The 17,109-nt window shown below is 31.8% G+C and overlaps 1 protein-coding gene across 9 annotated transcripts in view; it reads left to right on the top strand.

The window, feature by feature from the left end:
* Positions 1-15,513, top strand: part of LOC145276755 (endophilin-A3-like) — a 557,457-nt gene extending 541,944 nt beyond the window's left edge. For 5 of the 9 annotated variants that reach the window (XM_080127995.1, XM_080127993.1, XM_080127990.1 and 2 more), the window contains 3 exons: positions 8,537-8,712; positions 10,271-10,294; positions 14,370-15,073. In XM_080127995.1, the coding sequence (XP_079984121.1) occupies positions 8,537-8,712; positions 10,271-10,294; positions 14,370-14,563 (394 nt within the window). In that variant the 3' untranslated portion in view covers positions 14,564-15,073. Of the gene's footprint in view, positions 1-8,536; positions 8,713-10,270; positions 10,295-14,369 lie in introns of all 9 variants that reach the window. The other 4 variants (XM_080127997.1, XM_080127994.1, XM_080127991.1 and 1 more) reach the window with 1 other exon arrangement.
* Positions 15,514-17,109: the final 1,596 nt, after the last annotated feature.

The raw sequence follows: 17,109 nt of genomic DNA, 5'->3' as shown, positions 1-17,109 counted from the left end.
TGGTGGTTGAGTGGAACATGCCTAGGAAATAATAACATGATACTACAACACACCACTTTGGCCCTTACTAGGCTAGACGGGAGGTTGGATAGGCCCGATCCAATCAATCGGTTGGTCATGACAAGCACTAATTCAGACAATCCAAACAAAAACACACTAACACTCAACATAAACAATAAACTGAGTTAATAAGCGATGGCTGAAGGGTCAATCAAGCTGGGAAAAAGGTAACCATCAGGAATAATAAAAATACAGGGAAATCCCATACTTGGGTGGGCATAACCATATATTGTGAATGCTTGGAAACCTCCCCATGTTTGAGTATACCAGCTATGTAGCCCTGGAGAACCGAGGCGAATGGGATTTACCCCCTCATAGTTCTTCCCCATAAGGGGCTCCGAGGAGGGTGGGGAGCATGGCTGATGAATTTTTCAAAAATTATTATGAATGCCAAAAAATCCAAGAGACCACACACAGAAATTGACTCTGACAGCGACAATGAAGATACAAACTTTCCAAGATTCATCGTGCTAGAAGCAACGTCTAATATACCGTTAACTAAAATGTCACCCTTCATTATCCAAAAGGTAATATCAAGCAAAATAACACCTAAAAATGTCAAAAAATTAAGGAATGGTACCATATTGGTAGAAGTACAAAATAAAAAACAGGCCAAAACTCTACTTCAACTACAAAAATTGCATGAAACAAACATCAAAGCTTATCCACACCAAACACTAAACTACTCCAAAGGAGTCATAAAAAACCAGGAAATCTCCGTCTGCACAACAGAAGAAATCAAAACAGAACTAAAAAACCAAGGGGTCACAGATGTAAAAAGAATCACATTTAAAAAAAAAGGAGAGGTAATATATACAAACACTTATATATTAACATTCAATTATCCTCAAATACCAGAGACCATCAATATAGGTTATGAAAGAACGAAAATAGAACAATACATTCCAAAACCTTTACAATGCTACAACTGCCAAAAGTTTGGACATAATAAAGACCAATGTCTAAGATTCTTCACATGTGGAAACTGCAGTGAAAAAAACCCAGACCACGATGAAGAAGACTGTCCAAATAAAACCAAATGCACAAACTGTCAAGAAGAGCACCACTCTCACTCAAAACAGTGCAAAATATATAAGCAAGAGAAGGAAATAATAACAATCAAATATCAAAAAAATATAACCTTCCAAGAAGCCCGCAAAGAAGTCACAAATCGCACCAAAAACTCATATGCCACAATAACCCAACAAGCAAACAAAATGTACAACTACAATGAACTAAACCTTGCTCCAGAAATTGCAAACCTAGCAAAAGAACTAAAGAACATACTTGAAGAATTAAAATCTTTTTTATCAGAACTGAAAATAAATTCTAACAGCCAAATAAAAGTCAGAAACGAACAACCCAGTATAAAAGAAAACGAAACAAAGGAAATCAGAAAAACTTCCATCAATATTGAGGAATCAATCTCTAAAGAAATGAAACCTCCTCAATTATCAAAACGTGAAAGATCCAAGTCACTAACAAGGACAAAAACAGATGTTAAAAATAAACACACAACAACAGAAAAAATGGAAATAGAACAGAACAACAAAAAAACTACCCCCCAAAAACAAAATGACAAACAAAAAACAGAATTAGTATTAATTGAAAATGAAAATAAATTTGAACTAGTTGAAACTGGTAGCCAAAAAAGACAGTCAAGACAAAGTAAATCTAAAAGTCCCAGACCAAAACCCAAAAAAAGCCTCTCACCAGAAACAAGAAACAGACCATCCACTTCCAAAAGAAACACCCAAACTAACATCGAAACTATGGACGTAGACATAAACACCAACAGTCCAAAACCAAAAGAAAATATAAACCATGACTAACAAAATCCTACAGTGGAACATAAGAGGATTAAAAATTAATATCGAAGAAATGCAAATACTTATCAAATCCTTATGTCCTGCAATAATTTGCCTACAGGAAACACACTTAAAAGAAAATGACAAAATTAACATAAAACACTACTCAATATACAACCACATAAACAAATTATCATGCAAAGCCACCGGTGGATCATCAATACTGATAAACGAAAACATTCCACACAGCAAAGTGAACTTAAAAACAAATATGCAAGCTGTTGCAATAACTGCAACACTACACAAAACAGTAACCCTATGCTCACTCTATATACCACCAAATGAAACAATAAACGAAACAGAATTAAACAATATAATCAAACAACTACCTAAACCTTTTCTACTGTTGGGAGACTTCAATAGTCACAATATATGGTGGGGCAGTAAAAAAAACAACAAAAGAGGCCAAACCATAGAAAAAATAATTAACCAAAATGATCTATGCCTACTCAACAACAAAGAGAATACATATATGCACCCACCAACGGGAACCCTATCAGCAATCGATATAACACTATGTGACCCAACTATATACATGGATTATAGCTGGAGAACACATAAGGATACATGCGGAAGTGACCACTTCCCAATCATAATAGAAAACGAGAATCCCAAGCCAGAAGACAAAACACCCCGCTGGAATTTACAAAAGGCAAATTGGGAAAATTTCCAAAATACATGTCAATACAGATTAATACCTGAAGCGAATCCTGACTTAGAACACATCACATATTTCAGCAACACCCTACTCACAATAGCCGAGGAGAACATACCAAAAAGTTCCACTACTACAAAATATAACAAACCCTGGTACAATAAAGAATGCAAAGAAGCTATAAGAGCCAGACGTGCAAACCTAAGGAAATTCAAAAACAGTCCAACGAAAGAAAATTTGGACACCTATAAAAACAGCAAAGCCAAAGCACGGAAAACTATCAAAGAATCAAAACGGAACTCGTGGAAAGACTATGTAACAAAAATTAATCAAAACACAAAACCCAAAAAAGTATGGGAGATGGTCAGAAAAATAGCAGGAAAAAATACAAAGAACCCTATTAAACACCTTATATGCGACAACACAAAGATTACCGACAAACAAAATATCGCAAATAAATTAGCAGAACAATTCTCAATGAACTCATCATCAAAAAACCAAAATAAAAAATTCCAAGCTATAAAGAAAAATGAAGAAAAAATAAAAATAAACTTCAAATCAAAAAATGAAGAAAACTACAATCAATTATTCAACAGTGCAGAACTAGAGGAGGCAATAAACAAATCTCCCGATACAGCAGTCGGCCCCGACGAGATCCATTATCAATTCCTCAAAAAACTACCAAAACCATCACTGGACTACTTATTACAAATTTACAATGAGATATGGATAACTAACAACATTCCAAAAAACTGGAAGCAGGCAACAGTAATCCCAATACCCAAACCAAAAAAAGACCATACAAACCCAACAAACTACCGACCCATTGCACTAACTAGTTGTTTGTGCAAAACTTTTGAGAGAATGATTAACGAAAGGTTAAATTGGTACTTGGAAAGCAAAAATCTAATTACAGAAAGCCAGTCGGGTTTCAGGAAAAATAGAAGCCCCACCGATCACTTAATAAAACTGGAAACACGCATAAGAGAAGCATTTGCAAAAAAAGAACATCTAATAGCAATTTTTTTTGACATGCAAAAGGCGTATGACACCGCTTGGAAATACGGAATCCAAAAAGACCTGTATGAACTAGGACTTAGGGGTAGAATGCCAGAAATTATCAGAAATTTCTTAACAAATAGAAACTTCCAAGTACGGATGGACAACACTTATTCAGTCCAAAAAGATCAAGAAATGGGGGTCCCCCAAGGCAGTATCCTGTCTGTCACCCTCTTCAACATTAAAATAAACAATATCATAAAAAACATAGACCCAGGAATTGAAAACGCCCTATACGTGGACGACCTACTTATATACTACCAATCTAAATATATACAAACAGCCGAACGCAAACTACAACTCTGTCTGAATAAAATAAACAAATGGGCCATAGAAAATGGATTTACATTCTCAGAGGAAAAAACTAAATGCATCCACTTTTGCAAATTACGAAAATTCCACCACGACCCCAACCTGAAACTGGATAACAAGAACATCCCACTCACCGACCAACATAAATATTTAGGTATTATATTCGATAAAAAATTGAACTTTATACCGCATATAAAATATTTAAAAGCAAAATGCCAAAAGACAATGCAATTGATCAAAGTCCTAGCACACACCGATTGGGGTGCAGACAAAGTCACATTATTGAAATTATACCAAACTCTAATCAGATCTAAAATGGACTATGGATGCTTCATCTATGGAGCAGCAAGGAAGTCCTACATAAAAGAACTAAATACAATCCATCATCAAGGATTAAGATTAGCCTTGGGAGCATTTAGAACCTCTCCAGTAGAAAGCCTCTATATAGAGGCCCACGAGCCTCCACTGATTCTAAGACGACAGAAGTTAGCGCTACAATATTACCTAAAGCTGGTATCAAGTCCAACAAATCCTGCATATCAATGTACCCTTCACCCACAATACACACATCTCTTCAACAAGAAAGAAAATATCAAGCCCTACAGCCTCCGGATAAAAAACCTTCTCACAGAAGCCCAAATGGACATTACAAAAATACATAAATATAACAAATCAAAAACTCCACCCTGGATGATCAAACAACCACACATAATATTAAAATTAAATAAATATCCCAAAACGAAAACCCACCCATCAACCTTCCATGAAGAACTACTTATCATCCAGAATACATACAAAGAATATACACAAATTTACACTGACGGATCAAAAGATGGAGATAAAGTAGGATGCGCAGCCATCCACAAAAAAATAAAACTAAAGAAAAGGCTCCCAAACGAATCTTCTATTTTCAGCGCAGAAGCAACAGCCATAGATTCGGCACTGAATATAATAACCAATGATGACCATCAAAAATATATCATATTTACTGACTCACTTTCAATACTCATATCTCTAAAAGAAAAAAAAATGACAAACCCACTTATTACAAAATTGCTAAACAAAATAGATGCCATAACCATGAAAAAAAACATTATCTTTTGCTGGATACCAAGCCATATCGGCATATACATGAATGAACAAGCAGATAAGGCAGCAAAGGAAACTCTGCAACAAAACCACATAAGTGGAAAAATCCCCTATACAGACCTAAAGACTAAAATAAACACATTTTTGAAGAGAAAATGGCAAGAAAACTGGAGCTCATGCACCAAAAACAAACTATTCCAAATAACACCAAATATTGGAACGAGAAACACCAAAAAGTTAACAAGAAAGGAAGAGGTAGTAATGACCAGACTGCGAATAGGTCACACTCACATCACCCACTCACATCTACTAAAAGGGGAGGAGACACCAAACTGTATAACGTGTCAAGAACCCTACACAATACACCATATACTGACAAACTGCATTGACCTTGAACAAATCCGAACAAAGTATTACCAAGAAAAAAATCTGAAAACAATATTAAACAAGATTGATCCCCAAAAAATTATCAATTTTCTGAAAGAAACTAAAATATACTCAAAAATATAAGGAAAGACCCCCCCCCCCCAAAAAAAAAAAACCTTAAGAAGAACAAACCAATATTTAACACAACATAACGAACCTTTCGGCATTAAATGACCCCAAAGTGGTTGATATGCCGTAAAACAGAACAAACAAACAAACAAACTAAATTCATCATAAGTTGAATTTTCATTTAGTGAAGAAACTTGTAATGTAAAAGACAGACATGTAGGGGCATTTAGACTTCCCACCTGTGAGAATGGTCCATCCAGAAGGGAGTTCAGGAAATGGATATCGGGTAATTGATTAAAAAGTATAAATGTGAAAAATCGTCATTTTTCACATTCATGAATATATTTGTTTTCTTCGCTAAATCAAAGAATACAATATTTATTCTTCCAGATTTGAATGAGAATGTAAAAGATTTGTGGATTTTGTGAACAATTTCATAAATGTTCAATATATTCACCACCTGAGATATCCTATGTTGTCCGAATGCCTTTGTCTTGAATAAGCAGCCTTCATCTTTGACCCTTTTTTTTTTTCATGTCCAAATCTGCATTGCCATTAGCGACATTTTCAGAGAATTACTCCATAAGTGCATATTGGCTGTTTATTCACATTTCAACATACAAAACCCATTTTCATCTTCATAAATGCCATTCCTATAGCCATAAAGATATATTAAACATGGAGCTGTTGAAATGAATGCTGTTAATTATATTATTTGGATTCTTCGCACTACTTTTCTCGTTTTGAGTGTCATTTTTCATGACATTTTGATCAATATAACCTCATACCTTTTCAGATGTATCTTGTCACATAAGATACGGATATGTAGAGGCATTTAGACTGCTCGCCTGTAACTATGGTCCATCCAAGGACCCGTGACGCAGGGGTGAGAGTACCTGGAAAAATTCAATTGTAAAAGTAGCCTTCTTTTGAATCCTTAGTTCACAACCAAAAATACAATTACAAATTACTTAGGACCTCTATTTAGTGATGGCTGATTGAACAAGAACATGCCAACCCCGTAAATTAAATGAAGGGTTTTGTTTGAAATTCCATGCAGATTCTTGAGTTCAACAAGATACACTTAAAGAAGGTCGGAGGTTACATCGACCAAAACTTTGTGAAAATGACACTCAAGATGAGACCAGTAGTCCAAAGAATCAAAATGATGCAGATAACCAATCATCTCAAAAATTCAGAAACAAATGCTGTTAAAATCTTCTAGAATAGAAACTGGCAAAGGTATCAGATTATGAAATGATAACCATTTTTTTTTTTTTTACCTCTAGGTGATGGGAGATGAAGACAACAACAATATATAGAATCAGTTATTGTTCTGAACCTCCTCAAACAATCCTAGAAAAAATGTTGCAATTGATTTTTATATTAATGAACAATTACAGCAGATGGCAATGCTGATGTCGGATTTCAAACTGTAGCCGGACAGGCTACATTGAGCAACAGAGAAACATTATCCCTATTTGCCTCTCTATAAGGGCAGAGCTAAACACGGGGTCGGTTTTTAATGTGAGACAAAATCCTACTCCCTAAAAAGGGCAATTTGGATTGGGATAAAGATAAAAATTACTAAAAGTCTAAAAAGAGCTCATCTTCACTGACTTAAAACAGAAGTATCATTTTCACAACATTTCAGTCGATATAACCTCCGACCTTCAGGTGTTGAACTCTGGAATCTGGTCGGAATTTCAAATGGAATTTATTTACTTCGGGTGGGTGGGGGGGTCATGCTTTTGTTCCATTAGCCATGACTGGATAAAGGTTCTAAGTAATTCGCAATTGTATTTTTTGGTTGCTCACATTGAGAATTGAACCTTTAACTTTCAGAATATTACTTTTACAACTGATTTTTTTTCCAAGTACTCTAACCACTGCACCATGGGTCTTTGTGGAGTCATGGAGTAAGTAAATAAAGGGCCCCCGTTCAAAATTTTGTTCAACAAAAACATTCCAAGATACATCTGAAGAAGGTTGGAGTTACGTTGACCGAAACATCAAGAAAATGGCATTCAACACGAGAGCAGTAGTCCAATGAATCCAAATAACCAATCCTCATCTAAAAAATTCAGAAATGTACTACACTTTCATCTCTTCTAAAAGAGAAACATTGTCCTTTATCTGTCAAATTAATGCTGATCATAGCATAATTTTTCATCTATTTATTGAAGATGTGAATCTACATTCAATCTTATCATTGCTAGCAAGTATCTGGTTGGCACAGATCACAACAAATGGTGCACAGATGTTGGTGCGTGTTAAGATAGTCGATAGATCATTTTTTTTTAAATATGTTGTTTTAAGCAAAAACAACAGTACTTACTTGTCATGTCGAAAATAGTAATATATCCAAAAATTACGAAAATTAATAAAGTAGAACTGCTATTGTGTTTTTAGTAAAAAAAAAAAAAAATCTGTTGGTATGGCTTAAAACAAAACATCAGCCATTAAAGTGGTGAAAACAAAGATAAGTATTCCCCTTCTCAATTTTCAAGGTGCTTACATCGAGTGAAATGCAATTTCCCCCCCTATTTTCCGTAAAAATTACTTTTAACTATAAATAATTTTCTACTCGATTTTCTGATGTATTACTTTTAGCATAACAAGTAAGTACTGTATTTTCTTAAAATCACTTATTTAAAAAAAATCGATCTGTCGACTCTATCTTAACAAGCACCCAGATGTTTGTTGTATTTGTAGGTTGATCACTTGTCCTTAGCGTATAAGATCACTCGGACCAAATATATTGAATATTCAAGCTTCTAAAAACTGAATATATCTGATGGTCACCAGTTTTGTAACGATCATCGTTTTTAGAATTTGTTTTTTATTTGGGATAATAACTCATTTTTAGCTTGTATATCGAAAAAAAATGTGTTTTATTACTTGTTATAATATCTTGTTTTAAGTTTGTATATCAAAAACAAAAAAAAATTTTTTTTTTTTTACTTGGTATAATAAACTCATTTTAATCTCTTTCCAGGAGGGAGGATGCAGCTTCACGTCCGAGATCTGACCATGTTGTGAAACGCGTAACTTCTTTCCGACGCAGTGCATCACCATCTCCATTTAATGACGATGATGGATTCGGCGATGCCACCTCTAGCAGTTCGGGCGGTGGCTACAATTTCCCTAGTTCTTCCTCTTTGGTTGAATCTGGTTAGTATTGTCGCTCTATTATTTTATTTATGCTATTTTTTGTTGTGTTACAAACAATTTTGTTTAAACTTAAAAATAAATAAAAAAATAAGATTAAAAAACTTTAGCAAAATAGAAATGGAATAAAAAAAAAAAAAAAGTAGCTGAAAAGATATACAAACACATCTCCAAAATTATCTCTAAATACAAATGAATATGCTGACAAACTTTGTTTCTGAGTAGCCAATTTTCTTTTGTTATTGTTGTAACATGTTATTCGCAATATAATAACATAATCTGCTATAATTTATTTTTTAAAAATTCTTTAATTTGTTCCAGATGACTTATAATTTTAAAATGTTTAAAATTATAACCTAAAAATAAAAATCAGCTTACATCAGTGACAAAAAAAAAAAAAAAAACTATATTTAAGATTTTTTATTTTTTATTTTGTTTTTATTTAATGCAACATCGCAAATCTAAAAATTTGCTATACAAAATAAATAAAAATAACTGGAAATTTTTGACGTCAAAAAAAGTTGCATCTTTTGTAAATGGTTCCTTTCATTGCTAACTATAATCCAAATTATGTAAGGAGAATAACTCTTATTTTAAATTAAAGAACAAAATAATTGTCTCCCTTACTACTAAAATTTCATTTCTTTTTCTGTATAAATTCAAAAAAATGTGCATACAAATAAAAATTAAAAAATAAAATGACTTTACGGGCAAGATACAGCTTAGTATTAAATCTTTCCTGTACATCTGGAAGAGTCCATAATTTCAAAATTGGGGGGTGGATGATACAAATGATGAGAATTACACTAATATAAGAAAAATAAAACCAGTCATAATATTTGGCTTTCTGTTGTCAAGATGACCACCTTTGTTTGCAAAGATTCTATGAACGTGCATCTGTGTGCATTTGCTGCACAGACTTTTCATTGACCGCTCATTGTGCCAGTCTAAAGTTATTGTTCGATTCCAGCAGTCCTGTTTCATATTTATGCAACCATTAGAGTACAAAGTAATGATTACTGTTGGTCAGGAGATTAAAATGCAGTCACAAAGCCACCCTTGGCTTTATAGGCTAGCATCTTTCCTCCCGGCCACTAATTAATTGTTGGTTACCAAGACACTGCAGTGTCAAATGTGTGGTCACAGTCAGTTCTGCAACAGAAGAATTTTTTGTGTAAATAAAACCACAACCCTGTTTAAAACAAGTAACAAAGTTTTACTTTTAGAGATTGCAATGATGTTTATTTTCTACTTTTGAATAGCAGACTTGCAAATGAGAATTCTTAGCTTGGACAAATCAAAATACTTGCTGAGCTATTTTCGTTTAAGTAATGAGATTTTATCTTTTCCATCCATCATTCCCAATCCTCTCGTAGTATATTATTCATCATTCAACTGACATTCTCATTAACCCTTATCCTCGAGTGGGTTTTGGCCATGTTAGTATAAAAAAAATAAATTGAAGTTTGCTGCTGTGTATATATCCAAATTGTTTGTTTTTACTTATGAAGCATTTTTATTTGATTTTTTTTTTTGATTTTTTTTTTTTTATATATACCAGTAAAAAGTGAAAGGAGAAATTCAAGTAAGCCTACACAATTTCTATTGCTAAGCACCCAAATTATTCAAGCACTCGAAAGAAACAGCTTTAGCATAACACTCTACCTGGCGTCAATCAGTCCTTACACGCATTTCCAGATGTAATCAAATCACAAATGCTCAAATTGACTCGGTCCTTGAATAACTTTGTTTTTATAATTGTGCACATATTTTAATATTATAAACGATTTGCACAGAAAAGTCCATATATTTGCTCGTATATGAATTTCTTTTTACGATTAAAACAAATATAACTAAAATATTTTTCAAATAAATATTAGCAATTATAGTTTATACCCACAAACACTAGTGTGTATCAAGCTAATGCAATCATCAGTCTAGAAAGTGATTATTGCTGGTCAGGAAATTTGAATCCCAGTCACAAAGCAACCCTGTGCTTCATAGGTTAACATCTTTCCTCCAGATCATTGGCAATTAACATGAATTGAAGTGAATTAAGTACCTATAAATGCTATGTCAGCGGGTGTTGAGAGTAAAAAGTCAAAGGGAGTATTCAACGACAGGAAGTCAGTCTCACATTCATGCTAAAGTTGATCCCTTTTTTTCTCGATTCCCTAAAGAGGGTTTAATGTTTTAAAGGAGCTTTATAACTATAATATTTTTCAAATAAATATCAAAAATTATTTTTTTATACGTACAGACACTAGTGTTTCATGTTTACGCAATGATCAGTGTAGGAAGTGATAATTACTGTTGGTCAGGAGATTAAAATCCAGTCACAAAGTCACCCTTGACTTAATAGGCTAGCATTTTTCCTCCAGGCCACCGGCAATTAACACAATATATATATATGTTTGTGTGTTTTAAATATTTTCAAAGAATTGCTAAAATTAAATACAAAAAAATTGAATGTTTCTACAAAAATCATTAAGCTTTGTTCACATATTTTACTTGTATTAGTTGTATTATCTCAGTTTGATTTATGCTATACTATTTCAGACTAATACTGTGCTCTCTTTCAGTGCTCAATTCACGGGTGGGTGATGTAATATCTGCTCTGAACTGAATCATTGAATAGATTGTCTGCATCAATTGTTGGCTACCAAGACACTGCATCCCTTAAAACATCAAGACTCCCGAAATTTGTCAAAACTAGACCCCAATGCCCCTCCCCCATACACATGCATATCATGACTCGTACATTGTTTATTTCTCTGACAATTGTATATTATCCCATCTACTGTACATGCACTTGCCATGAGTTGTAGTGCACTGGAGCACTCCCAACCCAATGATGTCTTTTCCTTTATTATTTATTCACTCGGAGTCCTCACTGACAAGAACATGTGGTGTTTCCCTGGAATCTGAGAGACATGTCTCTTCCTCCCAAGATTTTCAGTGATCTCTACTTTTGACAACCACTGCAAATGACTTTGCATTATCACAACAACCGTTTACCATTGATTTCTTGTTAGCAACAACCATTGGGATTTCCTACTGTTTGTGTGGCAAAATGTCTCCCCAAGTCCCAGTGTTCTCTGCTCTCTTCCAGTGGTGGTCTGGTTATTGCTCTCTCTCGTTGGTCCTTCCATCCTCCTCGACTCCTCATGGACTTTTTGTCTCCCTGTTTATAACCTTATTTTCATGTTGACGGCGTAAGATGAGAAAAATTAATACTTCAAAAAACATGAATCGGAACTGACAAATGAAACGAAATAAAATAGTAAATAAAATAAAAATTCAGTTATTCCCAATTTTGAATACAAATATTTCTTATTGTCACAGTTTTAAATAAATTCACGATGATTTAAATTTAAAGTGTTATCTAATTATTTCCCCCCCCCCCCCAAAAAAAAAAAAATAAAAAAAATTACACAAAAAAAATTGAATGCGTGAGGGACTGGGTATATGGAGTCAGTCCTGGAAATTGCTGATGCAGTTTACAATATAAAAAATCGCTTTAGTTTATATTTTTTCAGTCAAAATTGAAGAAATAAACCACAAGTGGAAATAAAACAATACTTTTTTTTTTTTTTAATAATTACACATGAATTCTCTTTTGTATAATAATCACACATAAAATTATTAAAAATTGAAAAAATAAAAGAGCAACTGAAGGAAAATAAAAAGCAAATTTTTTTTACAAATAATTACACAACACTTTGTGAATTTATTAAAAATTGAAGCAATAAGAAATATTTGTTTTTGAGGATTTCTTTTAGTTTATTTACTATTTTATTTCATTTGTTGGTTCCCGTTTGCGTTTTACATGTGTTAATTTTTCTAGTTTTACACTGTCAGCACAAAAACGAGGCTATAAACAGGGAAACAATAGGTCCTTGATAACCTTCACAATCATTTGGTGTGGTGCCAGACAAGACTGTCACCACCATTTTTTTTTTTTTTTTTAAAACATCAACAAATTGAAATAATACAAGTAGTAATATTATTCAACCTTTACTGGATAAGCATACATAATGAGAAGAGCAGAAAGTTTTAATTCAACTGTCTTTGCAAGTTCACTTTTTTCCTGATTTAAAGACTAACCATAATTCAATAGATGACCTTATAGGTCATTTTTTTCTATAACATTTTGCATTTCAATCATACTTGATCAGTTTTCTATTTAAAACTTTTTGAGGAAATTTGTTTCCTGTTGACAAATTTTTTATATAGACCTAATGAATTTGTTTATTCTCTGGATATTCTACAGAGAGTATAACAAATGCGTTATATGAGTCATGAGAATGTCATCTTCAGTTGCACTTAAATTCAAACAATACTCCTGATAAATATTGAAAGATTTTCGGAAAAAAATTTGGTACTTGTACAGTTTAATCAAGACATTAAAAAAATGAAAATATCGGAAAAAAAAAAAAAAAAAAGGTTATATTGCATGTATCCGTTATGGAATGAAGTTCTCCAGAAAAAAAAAAATTCACTCGATTTTATGAAGTAGTTTTTTATAGCGAAAAAAGACTTTATGATACCGAGCAAAAAGTTCGATTTTTAGGAAGAAAAGCTAGTATTAAAGATGGGGAGGGAGTGTTGATGCTTTAACTGAAGTTATCTCCCGGTGGCGTTTCTAAAATCCAAACAAAAATTAAGAAAAAAATCCAAGATGCCTGCCTTCAACGTGCTGTCATAAAAACGTGTTTTTCCGCTGGAAAAAAAAAAAAAAAAAAAAATAGTCAAATTAAGTGAAATTTTTTTGCGGAGATCTTCAGTTCAAAACGGATATGTACAATATGACCTTTTTTTGATATTTTAATTTTTTAATGTCTTGATTAAACTGTACAAGTACTGAAAATTTTTTCCTTCTGATTTTCCAAATTTAAAAAATTAAAAAAAAAATTTTTTTCCTTCTGATTTTCCAAATTAAAAAAAAAAATTTTTTTAAATGCTGTCAACTTTTGCATCTGTTTTCATTTTTTGTCATGTTTTATCATGTTTTCATTTTTTATATATTTTTTTTTTTTATAAAACTGAGAACAAAAAATGTCTTTGAAGAATTTTTTACATGAGGATTGATGATGTGTATTTTTTCGGGATACTATCTTCATCTTGAGTGTTGTTCTCGCAACGTTTCGACCTTTAAGTGTATCTAATGGAACTTTGGAATCTGTATGGAATTTCAAACTGAACCGTTTATTTTTAAACTACAGTGGGTGAAGAATAGATTGTTTTCATTTTGTCAACTATGACTGGGTAGAAGTCTTTAAGAATTCTGGGTTATATATTCTTCTGCTAATGATTGAATATTCAGCATCCAGAAAATTGTCACTTAGAACTGACTTTTTTTGCTCAGCACTTTTATCCATTATGCCACTGGTTTATGAATTGCATCATGGCTTACAAAAAAAAAAAAAAAAAAAAAAACTATCTCTGTCATTTAAATTAAGGATTCAGTTAGAAATTTGGTACAAATTCCAAAAATCGACAAGATGCATGTAAAGAAGGTCAAAGGTTATATCAGTCTAAATGTTAAAATTGTTTTAATTTTTTGTTTTGTTTTTTATTTAAACTTAATTTTTTACCTTTTCATTGTTTTTATTTCAATTTATTTTTAACTTTTTATTTTTCATTTTTTTTTTTCTCAGGAAACAAATCCAAACCCTGTTGTAAGGCTCTCTATGATTTTGATCCTGAAAATGAAGGTGAACTTGGCTTCAAAGAGGGCGACATAATTGACCTGAAACAAAAAGTTGACGACAATTGGTTTGAAGGATCAATCAGCGGCAGAACAGGATACTTCCCAGTGACCTACGTGGAGGTCCTCGTAGACGTCGAGTGAATTGGAAGAGAAGAGATCGACTACTTCTGCACAAATTGATATCTTTTTTTTTTTTTTTTTTTCAACTTTGACGAGGGGAAGAACCTTGATTTTTAAGAGAGAGAGACCATCCAGACACACCATCTTTGATTTCAAAAAGAGAAAAAAGCTAAACTATGAATGAATTATTGAGAAAAAAAAAAAAAAAAAAAAAAAAAAAAAAGCACATGCAGAAATATTCAGCAAGTGATGATGATAATTAATATTAATAATGGCTTCTCTCTTTTTAGATGGTTAAAAATATTTGGTTATAGCGATAAATGATCTGTTAGAAAGTCTAGTCATGAGAGTAGTTTGGGGAGGGTTACAATTCTTGTTAGAATTTAAAAAAAAAGTAAGAAATGATATAGTAGAGTTAGGTTTGATTGCTGAATTAAAAAAAAAAAAGTTTTTACCTATACGTACACAACCTAGTATATAACACCCATGAGAACCCCATAAAAAAAACGACAAAAAAGAATGATTACAAAATTGGGTGGGGATTTATCATGGATTTAGAATTTTAAAAAAATCATTAAACATTTTTTAAAGATCTTTAAATATTTAACAAATGGTTAATATAAGATATAGATGGGCAGAAAAGAAGAAAAATATTTGATTTTTTTATCAATTATTTGAAAATAATTTTTTTGTAAATGTAAGAAAGAAAAAAAAAACGATTTGTTTTTAAAAACACAAAAAGATTTGTTGAAATCATTGCCTCTTGTTGCTATCTGTTGATTTTTTTTTCAGTCATTTATTTTACTGGTAGAGACATGAGTGGTATTGTGGTTTTACATACACACACACACTGAAAAAAAATATTATAATATTCATTTTGAAAAAAAATTAAAAATGAAATTTTATTAATGTTAGAATAAAAAATTTTTGTTTGTTTTTGAATTTAAAAAATAAATCGATTTAAACAAAAAGTGAATCTTATATTTAAAAAAAAATTGATTGCATTCAAAAGAGGATGAGCAAATCGGGCAAGCCAATCTAAATATATACGCGTCTTTTGGTGTTTATGTATCAAAAAAAACTAAAGAATCAGGATTTTTTTTTATATTTAGGAATATTAAAAGCATAAACCTGAAAATAGATTCCTGCTAATGTTCTTTTTTTAATAAATGAAATTCTACTAGTTCTTTAAAAAATTTTATCTCCAGTTTCAGATGAAAGCATGGAGGAAAGAATTGGTTGTAATTTTTGCTGCGATTCTCATGAAATTTTGTGTGTCTTTGATGCATGCATGTTCAATAATTATGATAAGCAAGTTAGTAGATATACCATATTATATACTTGACTAGCAGAGCTACCTGGCGTTCCCCTCCCCAGTCCTCAGCCTCCTCTTTTTCCTCTACCGTCCATTCCTCTCTAGATGGACACTTACACACACACTACTTTATATAATAGATTCCTTGTAGCATTAGTTTTTTTTTTTTTTGTATGCACTGGCAAAAACTGGCCTAATTGAGCTACAGTGAATGAATGTTGTTTTTTTTTTTTCTAAATTTTAGATATCCAGAGCAACGCCAGTCAAGAAAATACCGACTTTGTTGTTATTTGTTTTGTAATTTTTTTTTTTTTTTTTTTTTTTTTGAGCTGAACATATATGCAAACATACACACAGACAACTGCCCTATATATATATATATATATATATATATATATATATATATATATATATATATATATATTTATTTCATTTCTTAGATGTAACTGAGATAAAACTGGAGATTAAAAAAATATATATATATATTTACTTTTCATTTAAATTAACCAATATTCCCTTTTATCTTTTTTGGTAATTTTCTTTGTTTTATTTATTTATTTATTTTTCATCTTTTCCTTTCAATTTCATTATCATTTTAATTTTTTTTTCTTCGTTTTTGTATCCTTTTTATATTTCTTTTTTTTAATTTTTATTTTACACATTTTATTATTCCGTATGTTTACTCAATTTAATTATCCCCCCCCTTTTCTCTTCAGTGCAACTTGAATGCATGTCAAATCAGTTCTCTAAGAATATGCATGAGGGCATTCCTTTTTTTTTACTTATTATTTATATCAAATCAACAAACAACTTGGAAAGGAAATACCCAAAAGATTGCAAACACAAACAAAAAAGCACTAACATTATGTGAAAAAAAAACAAAAAAAACAAACAAACAAAGGGTCAAAAACAATTCTAACCTCCTCATCTGATATCAGCCGAAAGAATACTGAGGGGGGGGGGATGTAGATAAACTCATGCAAATATATATATATATATATATATGATTTTCTTTCTTGAGTGAATCTATTTTTCATTTTTGTATAATCTTGTTTGTTTTCTGCATAAAATTAATTTGGAAATGATATAAAAAAATTATTTAAAATGAAAATGGTATAAAAATTATTTAAAATGGAAATGATTAAAAAGTCATGGATGATTCAATGTCTCATTTTTAGAAAATTGTGTTTCTAAAATTATTCCTATCGTCATTATCAGCATTATTAATCAGTAATTTTGGTGGTAAATAATC

This window comes from Euprymna scolopes, chromosome 5, assembly GCF_053919585.1.
Source record: "Euprymna scolopes isolate OS-2025 chromosome 5, ASM5391958v1, whole genome shotgun sequence".
In the NCBI taxonomy this organism is placed as follows: Eukaryota; Metazoa; Mollusca; class Cephalopoda; order Sepiida; family Sepiolidae; genus Euprymna; species Euprymna scolopes.
Note: the sequence above shows the minus strand (reverse complement) of the source record. Positions and strands in the feature narration are given on the sequence as shown.